General features: G+C 51.7%; 2 protein-coding genes and 1 pseudogene across 2 annotated transcripts, besides 6 other annotated features; all 3 read left to right on the top strand.

Annotated features, from left to right (window-relative positions):
- Positions 1–13,670: part of a sequence feature (areas not merged during assembly with more than two copies in the genome that could not be assigned to a particular haplotype) that runs on past the window's edge.
- Positions 1,348–3,018, top strand: Tc00.1047053508139.230 (annotated as a pseudogene).
- Positions 5,410–5,433: a sequence feature (AT_rich).
- Positions 6,032–6,060: a microsatellite.
- Tc00.1047053508139.240 (trans-sialidase, putative) lies at positions 6,280–8,589 on the top strand (the record flags this gene model as incomplete). Its single annotated transcript, XM_815362.1, has 1 exon — positions 6,280–8,589. One exon carries the CDS (start codon positions 6,280–6,282, stop codon positions 8,587–8,589), a length of 2,310 nt encoding a protein of 769 aa, XP_820455.1.
- Positions 8,742–8,872: a sequence feature (T-rich).
- Positions 10,285–10,321: a microsatellite.
- Tc00.1047053508139.250 (trans-sialidase, putative) lies at positions 10,541–12,850 on the top strand (the record flags this gene model as incomplete). Its single annotated transcript, XM_815363.1, has 1 exon — positions 10,541–12,850. The coding sequence occupies one exon, from the start codon at positions 10,541–10,543 to the stop codon at positions 12,848–12,850; it is 2,310 nt and encodes a 769-aa protein (XP_820456.1).
- Positions 13,003–13,133: a sequence feature (T-rich).

Here is a 13,670-nt window from a genome sequence, read left to right on the forward strand (position 1 = left end):
GAGAGAAGGAACGAGGAATTATGCGGAATGATGTATTACTCTGTGTATGCATATATGTATCGATGTACTTTTGTGGATTATTTCATTAGTTCTCTTTTCTCTTTTTCTTTCTTTTTACGTTGCTCCACACGTGTCTCAGTGTTTGCTTTACTGCGGCCACACACGGGTAGTTTGAGTCGTGGATATTTTTCTTTTGTGTTCCATTTTGTGTTATACGCTGACGCGGGCACGTGCGGCAAGCATCCACTCTCCACAGCATGGCGCCCGGTACTTTCGACTCGTCCCGGATGTAACGCCGGCACCACCGCCGTGGCACGCATGGGAGGTAAGATTTAACGCGGGATAGCGAAAGATATTGTGCTGCACATGTGTCTGTTGCATTTGTTCTGTTGAGGAGGTCTTTAATTTAGAGGAAGAGGGATGGACACTGCACGATTCTGTGGCTTGGGGGAGTTATTGCCCCCTTTTTAGATATATTTTTGGTATGATCCCTGGCCCCACTCGTGTCCGCTCCGATTGTTTCCCCTGAGTGGAGCTGCGCCATGGCCATTATTATTATTATTATTTGGTTGTTTGCAGGAGGAAAAACACATTGCGAGTGACGAAACCACACTTCATGCATGCGGTGTCCAGGGACGTACGTATTTGAGGTGGAGTGCACATATGTGGATGTCACGTGAGAAGGAACGGGGGTTGACTGCCCAACCGTCACTCCTTTTCTGGAGAGTGTGCTCCTATTTTTTTGTCGCCCTTTTGTGTCAGGGCACGGCGGGATTGGACAGCACCGTCCCACGAAGGGCCCTGCACACATACACACTCTCATGCCACCGTCGCCCCCGAATTCGGGAGTAAAACCCAAATTCCTGCTGCTTTTTGCATTGGCGCAATTATTTTCGTTTATTATTGGCTGACGCCATTCTGTCCGGTGTGCCACTTTGATTGGACTGTGTGGGATCGCTCGCCAACGCTATCGAACAAAGCAGGCTGAAGCATTCGCGTATTTAATTCCATCTTGCGCGCACGTATCTTTTTCACTTGTTCTGTTGGTGTGCACTGAAACAGCGAGGAGTCCGGAACTATGCGTGCGTGGAGTTTGTCCTGTCATGTGAACTGCGGGCAGCACCGAGGGGCTGTCACTTTGATTCGGTAGAGTTGTTGTCTCTTTGCGGGGCTGGCGGGGAAATTCCATGCAGCCTGCTACTGGTGCTGTGTGCTTAAATGCCACTCCATGCGAATAATTTGGTTTAGCGAGTGAGGGGGATGATTGGGTTTGTGTGCGCTCTGATTGTGTTTGCTGCTTTGTGCGGGCACGCAAGACTTGAGAGGTGAGAAGATGGAGCGGGGCGGTGCATGGCCGCGTCCCAGACTGATGGTGCGCACCTCGGACAAGGGAAGGGCCGTACCCGTGGAAATGGAAGGAGAACAAATCCACTCGTGACTGCTACGTGAACTGTGAGGTGGAGCGAGTGTGGCGGATTGTCAAGGGCGATCTCACCGAGTGGTTCAGCACTGACGGTGGGCCCTACTTTACGCCTGGGCGGCGTGTGTTGATTGGGACGCCCGGGATCGGGAAGTCGATGGCTGCCGGCTCGTACCTCCTCTACCAGCTGCTGCACTGCGATGTCGAGCAGCTCCCAATGATTGCGTACGTTATTGGGAGTCAATCATTCCTGTTTGACAAGACCACCAAAACGGTATCAACATACAGGGGTGACCCCGGGATTGATGATGTTGTAAACATTTTTTCTTTGCGTGGGGTGAAAGGGTATTGTATCTACGATGCGGCATTGGATGTCGTCAACCGCCTGCTGGTTTGCCTTGCAGGGGATGGGGCATGATTGTGGTGACACCACCAGACAAAAACGAATATGAGCGGTGGACAAAAAAAATGGACGCTACTGCAATCGTAACGAATTGTCCCGAAGAAAACGATGTGAGGGCAATGTGCATTTGGATGAAGCGCAATTGGCCCCTGCAGGAGCAAGCGGAATACTGGAGGGAGGTGAGGGGTCGCATGAATAACGTGGGACCAATTCTCCGCTCCATCTTTGGCAAACAGGCATATGATGACCGCATTAAAGCGTGTCAGCAGGCCGTGGATGGGTCGACCGCCTCGGAATTGGAGCGTAATTTGGGTATTGGCTGCTGTTACTCGTCCAACGACAGCGACTTGTCTCGAAAGCTTGTGAGGGTTGTCCGAGTACGACGAGGAAACAACATTGAGTCGCCTCTGAATTTACTGATATCTCCCCACCTCGAACGTGAAACTTTGTCCCGGTTGGAGAATGAAATGAAGCAGTCCGATTTTATTTTTTTCTTTTATTGAGGTTCTGGGATTATGCCCCACCATATCTTATTGAAAAGTATGCCGTATCCGCATTTTTGAATGAGGATTTCCTGCGTGCGATAAGACTTAAAATCAAGGAACTGTGGCCACCGGGACGAAGTAAGCCACACAGCTGTGCGCTGAAAGAGCACTCAGACAAGAGCTTCACCTGAAAAGAGGTTTTATCGCCACAGGAACGTCTTTCCAATCCGGTTGCTATGGACCACTGGGTGCTGTATGAGCCGAAAGTACAAAACTTTCCGCTGGTGGACGGCTTTTTCTTTGTGGACTCAAATCCAATGACGCTGTTTGGGCTGCGGATGGCTACGGCGAGAGGGCACCACACCAGAGCCAGCACTGTGAGGCAGTTCACTGAGTGCCTGGCGGCGTATTTTAATGGTTGGGAGGAATTATCCCGAGAAATGTCGTGGGAGATTATTTACGTGCAGCACGCAGACAGCACGCCGATGAATGGCTGGCAGAGATGTGATGTCGTCAATTCAGATAGTGTGAGCGACGATGAAAGCCGAGAGATTGCGGGGTTCCGGGAGGAAGAGGTGCGCCAGTACCAAGTGTCAATATCATCTGGGGCTTTGGAGGAGACGCAGCTCTCCGAAGTGAGGAATAGCCACGGAAATGGGAAAAGGAATTGGGGAGGGAAGGGGGCAGTTCTGATTTCCGGTAAAAAATAATGTGGGATATATATATTTTTGGATACTTTTTTGTGTGCATACGGTGCGGGTGCACCAGCCCCATGCGGCAGCACCGCACACGAAGGCCAGGAACGTCCAACGCTATCGAACATAACAGTGAGAGAAGAAATTAGGGGTGGAGTGGGGTTGTTTGTTTTCTGGTAAAAACGTTGCGTGATTTTCATATAGTATGTTGATTGTGTGTGCGCATACAAGGCATAATTGGAGAATTGCCCCGGAATGAGGGAGTCATTGTGGCTGGCGGTGTCGCAGTACTACTGCATTGTCCATTTCCTTCTATTGTGTTCTAAGGTCCATCACTAACAGAAGCGTCTTAAAGGGATGGACGAATAAGTTGTATTGAGGAAGTGGTGCACTCCGTGACCGCATGGACTGAGGCGGCGCGTGACTGGTGGATGGATGAGGATCGCTCCCGCGTGTGCGGCTCTTTGGGTGATTTCTTGCTCAGTGTGCGTTGTGTGTTGGCTGCGGGGTTGTGGCCGTATCCCGTATTGTCGGGAGAATCCAGGAGCCGGCAATATTTTCCTCGTGGGATTGTTGTTGGCGCAATGCAGACGGCATAGACCAGCGTCCGGACCACCTGCGTCGTGCTGGGGCACATTTTAAACATCACGAGGTGTGGGGGCACGTGCTACCGCGGTGCGGGCATTACGATTTATTTGGGAAAGCACGAGGGAGGACAACAGAAGCACAACTGTGCGTGCTGCAGCAAGTCGGCACTGATGCTCTTTTACTTTGTCGGCACTGGAAACTGAGAGGGTGCGCCCTGCACCTGTTGCTTGCACTCTCATAGCCACGTTTTGAATGGAGCGTGTTGTTTTTTCTCTGAAGCGGGCTTCGTGTGTCAACGCGACAGGGGAACACGGTTGGCGGTGGCAGGAGTTCTTTCCGGAACGGCACTGAAGTGCAGGGTTCCTGGAGTCGGTCTCTCGCCGAGGTGGGGACGGCTCTCAGGGATTGTCTCGAGGCTGCTTCTCAATGCCGTTGCTGTTGTTGATGGCCAATCGCTGATGGGAGAGCGAGAGATAGTGTGCTGTCGTGTGATTTCTCACAGCGGCATTCGTTGGAGTGATGCATGTGTGTTTGCCTTGTAGATGTGGTGTTTTGGATCCCTATTTCACGATATTCGGTGCCGCAGCAGTGAACGGGGAAGTGATGCAGTCACGAGCTGCACGGGCGTGGTGGACACGGTTACATGAGCCTGTGGATGATTCGAGCAAATCCAAGTGTACCATGCGGTTTGGGTCTACAGGGAAGGAGGAAACAGTGGGCGGCTGAGGGGAGTTGCAATGCACGCGGCGGCAGAAGATGGCATGCGTTGCTGAGTTCACGTTGACTGCCACTTTGGGTGCTTTTTCTCGAGGCCGTGAATCCTTTCTAATTTACTTGGAGGTGCTTGATGACGCCAGTTGTGGAAGGCATTTTCATTTCATACGAGGATGGCGCACGGGAGAAAAGGAAGAAAGAGAGCGACGCCTTGCCCAAAAAGCGGCCGCGGTAACGTTGACGAGACTCGGGATTGTCTGCACGGCCAGCTGCTTGCCCTCTGCAGGATGTTCCTTGAGGCGTTCATTGGCGCGAGAGTGAGACACAGGCACCGAAACAACCGTGTCTTTGGATCCCCGTTGCACAAAGGAGACGACGCACATCAGGCGTGGCAGGTGACGTCCCCTGCGGGTCCTCCTTTCTCTTCTGTTTCACACCTTGGCATTTTCTGCGCTGTGGACACCGCTCCCATTGGCCGTCTTCTGTGACACGAGAGCCGCCTGTACTCCTTTCCGCCGCATTGCCGAGTCGTGAGGAGGGTTGGAAGGTGCATTGGGGGAGCCGTGACGTGTGGGCGTGCGACGAGGGCCTGTGGGGCGGAGCACACATTTCTTCCCTCTTGTTTTGTTTTCTTTGCGGCCAGGGCGGGCAGACACCCGCAGCGCCACACACACACAGCCACACCCTGCCGCCGTGTTTTTAGGATTTTTGCTGCGCTCACTCTCCCGATGAAGAGACGCGACTCCCGTCATGTCTGCGTGCCTCTCTCAGTCTCCACACACACGAGTGACTGTGCTCTGCGGGCCGCACTCGCACGCCGATGAGAGGGCTGAGGGGAGCAGCAACACGCGGATGACCCATGAAATATAAACGATGTGCGGACACGCAGAGGGTCAGACGGTTGAAATACATTTAAATACGTTTTCAATTTTATTTTCGGACAAAATATATGCAGACAATTTCTGGAGCAACATGGTATTTAGATGCTTTTTGTGTGTTTTTTCATTTCTTCATTTTCTTTGGGTGGAACTGTAGTGGAGGAGGACATTTTTTTTTATTTTTTCTTATTGTTTCCAAAGTGTGAGGGGTGGAAGAGTGAGGATGAATTTTTTTAAAATTTTATTAAATCTTCTATGAATTGCCTCTGCTTTGTCTGCAGTGCAGTATCATGAGTCTGAGCAGTCCTGTTATTTCTGCCATGCACCTCTGCTGTACATTTTTGTTTGTGCGTCCCTTCACATGCTCTGCTCCTGTTTTTACTTCTTTGCTTCGTGTGTCTGCAGGCGCACACAACCACATGCACGCACAAGATGCACATTGCAGTGGATTTTAATGCTTCTTTTGTAGTGCGTGCGGGTGGCTGCTGCTTCCTTTAGTGGGCATGAAGGGAAGGAGGGGAGAGGGAGCGCGCACGGCGAGTCACTCTTCCTGCGGGTGTGATGCGCGCGGTGGGCTGCGACTGTTGTGGGTGGAATGGCTGGAAATTTTGTCGCCGCGTCATGAATGGATGAGGATCGCTCCCGCGTGTGGCTCCTTGGGTGATTACTTCGTGTGCGTTGTGTGTTGGCAGCGGGCTGTGGCCGTATCCCGTTGTCCGTGGGATTGAACTGGAGGCGGTGGCGTGTGTCTCTTTTCTTCTTCCATTGGTGGTTGATTCCTGGCTCTGTGTGCGTTTGTTGTGTGGAAGGCCAAAACCTCTCACCCGCGGACTGACGGCACTGCGATGGTGTGCGTGTGTGCGTGTGTGTGTCTGTGGGCTAGAGTGGAGTCGCCCCTTCCGGATTCTCTTGTATCCTGCTCTCTGCGTGGGTGTTCTGCTCCTCACGGACGTGCCTGGTGTATTGCCGCTGTTGCTGCTGTACTCTTCACTTGTTGAACACAGTCACGCTAGGAAAGAAAGAAAACAAGCGCGAATCGCTACTGTGAAATTGTAAGGCTCTGAAAGGCACACACACACCGCCCACACATATTTGTATGCTCTCACGTGTTGCTGCTGTGATGGCACCCCGCACACACAACCGTCGCCGCGTGACCGGATCCAGCGGAAGGAGGAGGGAAGGAAGAGATCGTGAGCCGCAGAGGCCCAACATGTCCCGGCGTGTGTTTACTTCCGCGGTGCTGCTCCTCCTCGTCGTGATGATGTGCTGCAGCGGTGGGGCTTCGAACGCCGTGACGAGTAATTCGGGGAATGCGCAATTGCCGCAGGGAGTCGATCTATTTGTGCCGCAGATGACGCTGGTTGTACCGAAAGGTGGAACGTCTCAAGAAACTATAAGGAATTCATTTATTTCACCCTCTCTCGTCAGTGCTGGTGGAGTAATTGCTGCTTTTGCCGAAGGTCAAGTGTATACCGTTAATGGTGCTAGACAAAATGAGAAAACTTCTTCTGATGTTGTTGCGGAGTACATCGACTCTTCGTGGGATTGGTCCGCTCTTGTTGGCAAGGTCAAAAAGGAAGAATGGAAGGCAAACACCGTGCTTGGTACAACAAATGGAACGGATAATCGTGCGGATTTTTTTTACCACCCCACAACCACCACGAAGGGCAATAAGGTGTTTCTTCTTGCGGGAAGCCTTTATAAGTACAGACAAACTGTTGGAAAGCAGACATATAGCGGATTCAAATCACGAATTGAACTGGTTGTGGGTGATGTGAGGGAGCCTACGAGCAGCGAACCGACTGAACGTATCAAATGGGGCGAAATCAGGTCTCTGTTAAACGAGAGTACTATAACTGCTCACAAAGGTAAATTGACATGGTTTCTTGCTGCTGGTGGCTCAGGTGTTCTGATGGAGGATGGCACGCTTGTGTTTCCTCTGATGGCGGAGAGCGGAAATGGTGGCTATTACTCCATGATTATTTACTCGAAGGACAACGGCAGTACCTGGGCGCTCTCAACTGGTGTTTCCCCTGCGAACTGCACTGACCCCCGCATCACCGAATGGGATGGATCACTTCTCATGATTGTTAATTGCAATTATAGCCGGAGGGTGTACGAGTCACGTGACATGGGGAAAAAGTGGACGGAGGCCATCGGGACACTCCCAGGCGTGTGGGTCAACTCACGATTATACTTTTGGGACCTGAGCTTGCGTGTGGAAGCCCTTATCACCGCAACCATTGAGGAAAGGAAGGTCATGCTGTACACACAGAGAGGGTACGCCTTGGGGGAAAACGCCAATACGCTCTACCTTTGGGTGACGGACAACAACCGTTCTTTTTATGTTGGACCGGTTGCTACTGACGCTGCTGGGAATTGGGAGTTCGCCAGCAGCCTGATGTACTCGGATGGCAATTTGCATCTTTTACAACAGAGGGGCAGTAGTGAACACAGTGTCATTTCACTTTCCCGCCTGACGGAGGAACTGAGTGCAATCGAGTCCGTCCTCAGTACTTGGGCGCAAAAGGACATTTTCTTCTCCAGCTTGTCTATACCCACGGCGGGTCTGGTGGCAGCTTTGTCCGATGCGGCCAGTGATGACACGTGGAACGACGAGTACCTTTGCGTGAATGCAACGGTGACGAACGCGAAGAAGGTCAAAAATGGGTTTCAATTGACGGGGCATAGCTCCGGGGTACTATGGTCCGTGAACACTCGGGGAGATGGTATACGCCATGTATCTTTGAGCCACAGCTTCACACTTGTGGCGTCGGTGACCATCGAAGAGGCTCCGAGTGAGAAAACTCCTCTCCTGGATGCGATGTTGGGGGACACTAATTCCAATCATACCATGGGACTGTCGTATACCGCGGATAACAAGTGGGAGACGATGTTTGGGGGCAAGGTAACAACGGAAAGCAGGCCTTGGGAGCCGAAGAAAGAACACCAAGTGGCACTCATGCTACAAAGCCAAAAGGTCTCTGTGTACATTGATGGTCAGTCGCTGGGGGAAGAAGAATTGCCGTTAAAAGGTGAGAGTACACTTGAGCTTGTACGCTTTTGCTTTGGCGCGTGCGGTGAGGATGCCGGCCAGAAAACTAAGGTGACGGTGACGAACGTCTTTCTGTACAACCGCCCACTGAATTCCACTGAGATGCGTGCAATCAAGGACAGGATCCCCGTTCCGACGAGAGGCCCGGAAACCCAAGTGGAGGGAATGGCCACCACAGAGCATTTGGCCGCGGTGCATGACCCACGGGAAGTACCAGCAGCACTGGGGAGGACAACTGTGGAGAGATCTACCGCCACAGAACATGCGGCTGCGGTAAGCTTTACCTCTGCTGGGAGCGGACTGCTGCCGCTGCTTTTTCTGCTCGGGCTGTGGGGCTTTGTGGCTGCGTAAGGAGTGTGCGGCCTCAGTGGGGAACACTTGCCCTCTCCTCTGCAGCGACACGCACACACCGCTAGGAATAAATTTCACTAAGCAAAGGACAATTTCTTTTTTCTTCAATGTTTTCCATTTTTTCTTGCTGCTTTAGGACGACCACCATGGACTTTTTTTTTTCGGCTTTTAATTTTTTTCTTTTTTGTTTGGAGTATAATTTTTTATGTTCTTTATGTTTGTTTGCTTTTTAAAAAAATGCCTATGTTTTTTTTTTCCACTTTTTTCTTTTTTTTTTGCTTTTGGGGGCAATCACGATGGACGTTTTTTTTCTTTTCTATTTTTTTAATTGTTTTTTCTGCGCTCTTCCTGTGAGGGGTGCCGTGTGTTTCCGCCCAACTGCTCCACTCGCACACCCACCGACACGCTCATGACGACGGCCCTGTGCGCCTCGCCTGCTGCACGCATGAGGAGGGGCCGCGACGAACGGCGCGCTGAGGGAGCCGTGACGTGTGGGCGTGCGACGAGGGCCTGTGGGGCGGAGCCCACATTTCCTTCCCTCTTGTTTTGTTTTCTTTGCGGCCAGGGCTGGCAGACACCCGCAGCGCCACACACACACAGCCACACCCTGCCGCCGTGTTTTTAAGATTTTTGCTGCGCTCACTCTCCCGATGGAGTGACGCGACTCCCGTCATGTCTGCGTGCCTCTCTCAGTCTCCACACACACGAGTGACTGTGCTCTGCGGGCCGCACTCACGCACCAATAAAACGGCTGAGGGGAGCAGCAAAACGCAGATGACCCATGAAATATAAACGATGTGCGGACACACGGAGGTCGGACGGTTGAAAAAGATGTATCTTTCTAAATTTACCTTGTGGTCAAAATATATGTAGACAGTTTGGTGGGCCACACGGCAGCTAGGCGAAATGTTTCTTGTGTGTTTAGTTTTTCTTTTCCTTTTTTGTGTGTGGAACAATAGTAGTGGACGAATTTTTTTTTTTTTTTGTGTGGAACAGTAATAAAGGACAACTTTTTTTTCATATAATTATTGTGTGCGAGGGGGGCTAATATATGATGAAAGGGAATTGTTTTTTCTAATTATTTTAAATAAATCTTCTATGAATTGCCTCTGCTTTGTCTGCAGCGCAGTATCATGAGTCTGAGCAGTCCTGTTATTTCTGCCATGCACCTCTGCTGTACATTTTTGTTTGTGCGTCCCTTCACATGCTCTGCTCCTGTTTTTACTTCTTTGCTTCGTGTGTCTGCAGGCGCACACAACCACATGCACGCACAAGATGCACATTGCAGTGGATTTTAATGCTTCTTTTGTAGTGCGTGCGGGTGGCTGCTGCTTCCTTTAGTGGGCATGAAGGGAAGGAGGGGAGAGGGAGCGCGCACGGCGAGTCACTCTTCCTGCGGGTGTGATGCGCGCGGTGGGCTGCGACTGTTGTGGGTGGAATGGCTGGAAATTTTGTCGCCGCGTCATGAATGGATGAGGATCGCTCCCGCGTGTGGCTCCTTGGGTGATTGCTCGCTCCGTGTGCGTTGTGTGTTGGCAGCGGGCTGTGGCCGTATCCCGTTGTCCGTGGGATTGAACTGGAGGCGGTGGCGTGTGTCTCTTTTCTTCTTCCATTGGTGGTTGATTCCTGGCTCTGTGTGCGTTTGTTGTGTGGAAGGCCAAAACCTCTCACCCGCGGACTGACGGCACTGCGATGGTGTGCGTGTGTGCGTGTGTGCGTGTGTGTGTCTGTGGGCTAGAGTGGAGTCGCCCCTTCCGGATTCTCTTGTATCCTGCTCTCTGCGTGGGTGTTCTGCTCCTCACGGACGTGCCTGGTGTATTGCCGCTGTTGCTGCTGTACTCTTCACTTGTTGAACACAGTCACGCTAGGAAAGAAAGAAAACAAGCGCGAATCGCTACTGTGAAATTGTAAGGCTCTGAAAGGCACACACACACCGCCCACACATATTTGTATGCTCTCACGTGTTGCTGCTGTGATGGCACCCCGCACACACAACCGTCGCCGCGTGACCGGATCCAGCGGAAGGAGGAGGGAAGGAAGAGATCGTGAGCCGCAGAGGCCCAACATGTCCCGGCGTGTGTTTACTTCCGCGGTGCTGCTCCTCCTCGTCGTGATGATGTGCTGCAGCGGTGGGGCTTCGAACGCCGTGACGAGTAATTCGGGGAATGCGCAATTGCCGCAGGGAGTCGATCTATTTGTGCCGCAGATGACGCTGGTTGTACCGAAAGGTGGAACGTCTCAAGAAACTATAAGGAATTCATTTATTTCACCCTCTCTCGTCAGTGCTGGTGGAGTAATTGCTGCTTTTGCCGAAGGTCAAGTGTATACCGTTAATGGTGCTAGACAAAATGAGAAAACTTCTTCTGATGTTGTTGCGGAGTACATCGACTCTTCGTGGGATTGGTCCGCTCTTGTTGGCAAGGTCAAAAAGGAAGAATGGAAGGCAAACACCGTGCTTGGTACAACAAATGGAACGGATAATCGTGCGGATTTTTTTTACCACCCCACAACCACCACGAAGGGCAATAAGGTGTTTCTTCTTGCGGGAAGCCTTTATAAGTACAGACAAACTGTTGGAAAGCAGACATATAGCGGATTCAAATCACGAATTGAACTGGTTGTGGGTGATGTGAGGGAGCCTACGAGCAGCGAACCGACTGAACGTATCAAATGGGGCGAAATCAGGTCTCTGTTAAACGAGAGTACTATAACTGCTCACAAAGGTAAATTGACATGGTTTCTTGCTGCTGGTGGCTCAGGTGTTCTGATGGAGGATGGCACGCTTGTGTTTCCTCTGATGGCGGAGAGCGGAAATGGTGGCTATTACTCCATGATTATTTACTCGAAGGACAACGGCAGTACCTGGGCGCTCTCAACTGGTGTTTCCCCTGCGAACTGCACTGACCCCCGCATCACCGAATGGGATGGATCACTTCTCATGATTGTTAATTGCAATTATAGCCGGAGGGTGTACGAGTCACGTGACATGGGGAAAAAGTGGACGGAGGCCATCGGGACACTCCCAGGCGTGTGGGTCAACTCACGATTATACTTTTGGGACCTGAGCTTGCGTGTGGAAGCCCTTATCACCGCAACCATTGAGGAAAGGAAGGTCATGCTGTACACACAGAGAGGGTACGCCTTGGGGGAAAACGCCAATACGCTCTACCTTTGGGTGACGGACAACAACCGTTCTTTTTATGTTGGACCGGTTGCTACTGACGCTGCTGGGAATTGGGAGTTCGCCAGCAGCCTGATGTACTCGGATGGCAATTTGCATCTTTTACAACAGAGGGGCAGTAGTGAACACAGTGTCATTTCACTTTCCCGCCTGACGGAGGAACTGAGTGCAATCGAGTCCGTCCTCAGTACTTGGGCGCAAAAGGACATTTTCTTCTCCAGCTTGTCTATACCCACGGCGGGTCTGGTGGCAGCTTTGTCCGATGCGGCCAGTGATGACACGTGGAACGACGAGTACCTTTGCGTGAATGCAACGGTGACGAACGCGAAGAAGGTCAAAAATGGGTTTCAATTGACGGGGCATAGCTCCGGGGTACTATGGTCCGTGAACACTCGGGGAGATGGTATACGCCATGTATCTTTGAGCCACAGCTTCACACTTGTGGCGTCGGTGACCATCGAAGAGGCTCCGAGTGAGAAAACTCCTCTCCTGGATGCGATGTTGGGGGACACTAATTCCAATCATACCATGGGACTGTCGTATACCGCGGATAACAAGTGGGAGACGATGTTTGGGGGCAAGGTAACAACGGAAAGCAGGCCTTGGGAGCCGAAGAAAGAACACCAAGTGGCACTCATGCTACAAAGCCAAAAGGTCTCTGTGTACATTGATGGTCAGTCGCTGGGGGAAGAAGAATTGCCGTTAAAAGGTGAGAGTACACTTGAGCTTGTACGCTTTTGCTTTGGCGCGTGCGGTGAGGATGCCGGCCAGAAAACTAAGGTGACGGTGACGAACGTCTTTCTGTACAACCGCCCACTGAATTCCACTGAGATGCGTGCAATCAAGGACAGGATCCCCGTTCCGACGAGAGGCCCGGAAACCCAAGTGGAGGGAATGGCCACCACAGAGCATTTGGCCGCGGTGCATGACCCACGGGAAGTACCAGCAGCACTGGGGAGGACAACTGTGGAGAGATCTACCGCCACAGAACATGCGGCTGCGGTAAGCTTTACCTCTGCTGGGAGCGGACTGCTGCCGCTGCTTTTTCTGCTCGGGCTGTGGGGCTTTGTGGCTGCGTAAGGAGTGTGCGGCCTCAGTGGGGAACACTTGCCCTCTCCTCTGCAGCGACACGCACACACCGCTAGGAATAAATTTCACTAAGCAAAGGACAATTTCTTTTTTCTTCAATGTTTTCCATTTTTTCTTGCTGCTTTAGGACGACCACCATGGACTTTTTTTTTTCGGCTTTTAATTTTTTTCTTTTTTGTTTGGAGTATAATTTTTTATGTTCTTTATGTTTGTTTGCTTTTTAAAAAAATGCCTATGTTTTTTTTTTCCACTTTTTTCTTTTTTTTTTGCTTTTGGGGGCAATCACGATGGACGTTTTTTTTCTTTTCTATTTTTTTAATTGTTTTTTCTGCGCTCTTCCTGTGAGGGGTGCCGTGTGTTTCCGCCCAACTGCTCCACTCGCACACCCACCGACACGCTCATGACGACGGCCCTGTGCGCCTCGCCTGCTGCACGCATGAGGAGGGGCCGCGACGAACGGCGCGCTGAGGGAGCCGTGACGTGTGGGCGTGCGACGAGGGCCTGTGGGGCGGAGCCCACATTTCCTTCCCTCTTGTTTTGTTTTCTTTGCGGCCAGGGCTGGCAGACACCCGCAGCGCCACACACACACAGCCACACCCTGCCGCCGTGTTTTTAAGATTTTTGCTGCGCTCACTCTCCCGATGGAGTGACGCGACTCCCGTCATGTCTGCGTGCCTCTCTCAGTCTCCACACACACGAGTGACTGTGCTCTGCGGGCCGCACTCACGCACCAATAAAACGGCTGAGGGGAGCAGCAAAACGCAGATGACCCATGAAATATAAACGATGTGCGGACACCACGGAGGTCGGA

Source organism: Trypanosoma cruzi, assembly GCF_000209065.1.
Source record: "Trypanosoma cruzi strain CL Brener chromosome Unknown tcruzi_1047053508139, whole genome shotgun sequence".
Taxonomy (NCBI): domain Eukaryota; phylum Euglenozoa; class Kinetoplastea; order Trypanosomatida; family Trypanosomatidae; genus Trypanosoma; species Trypanosoma cruzi.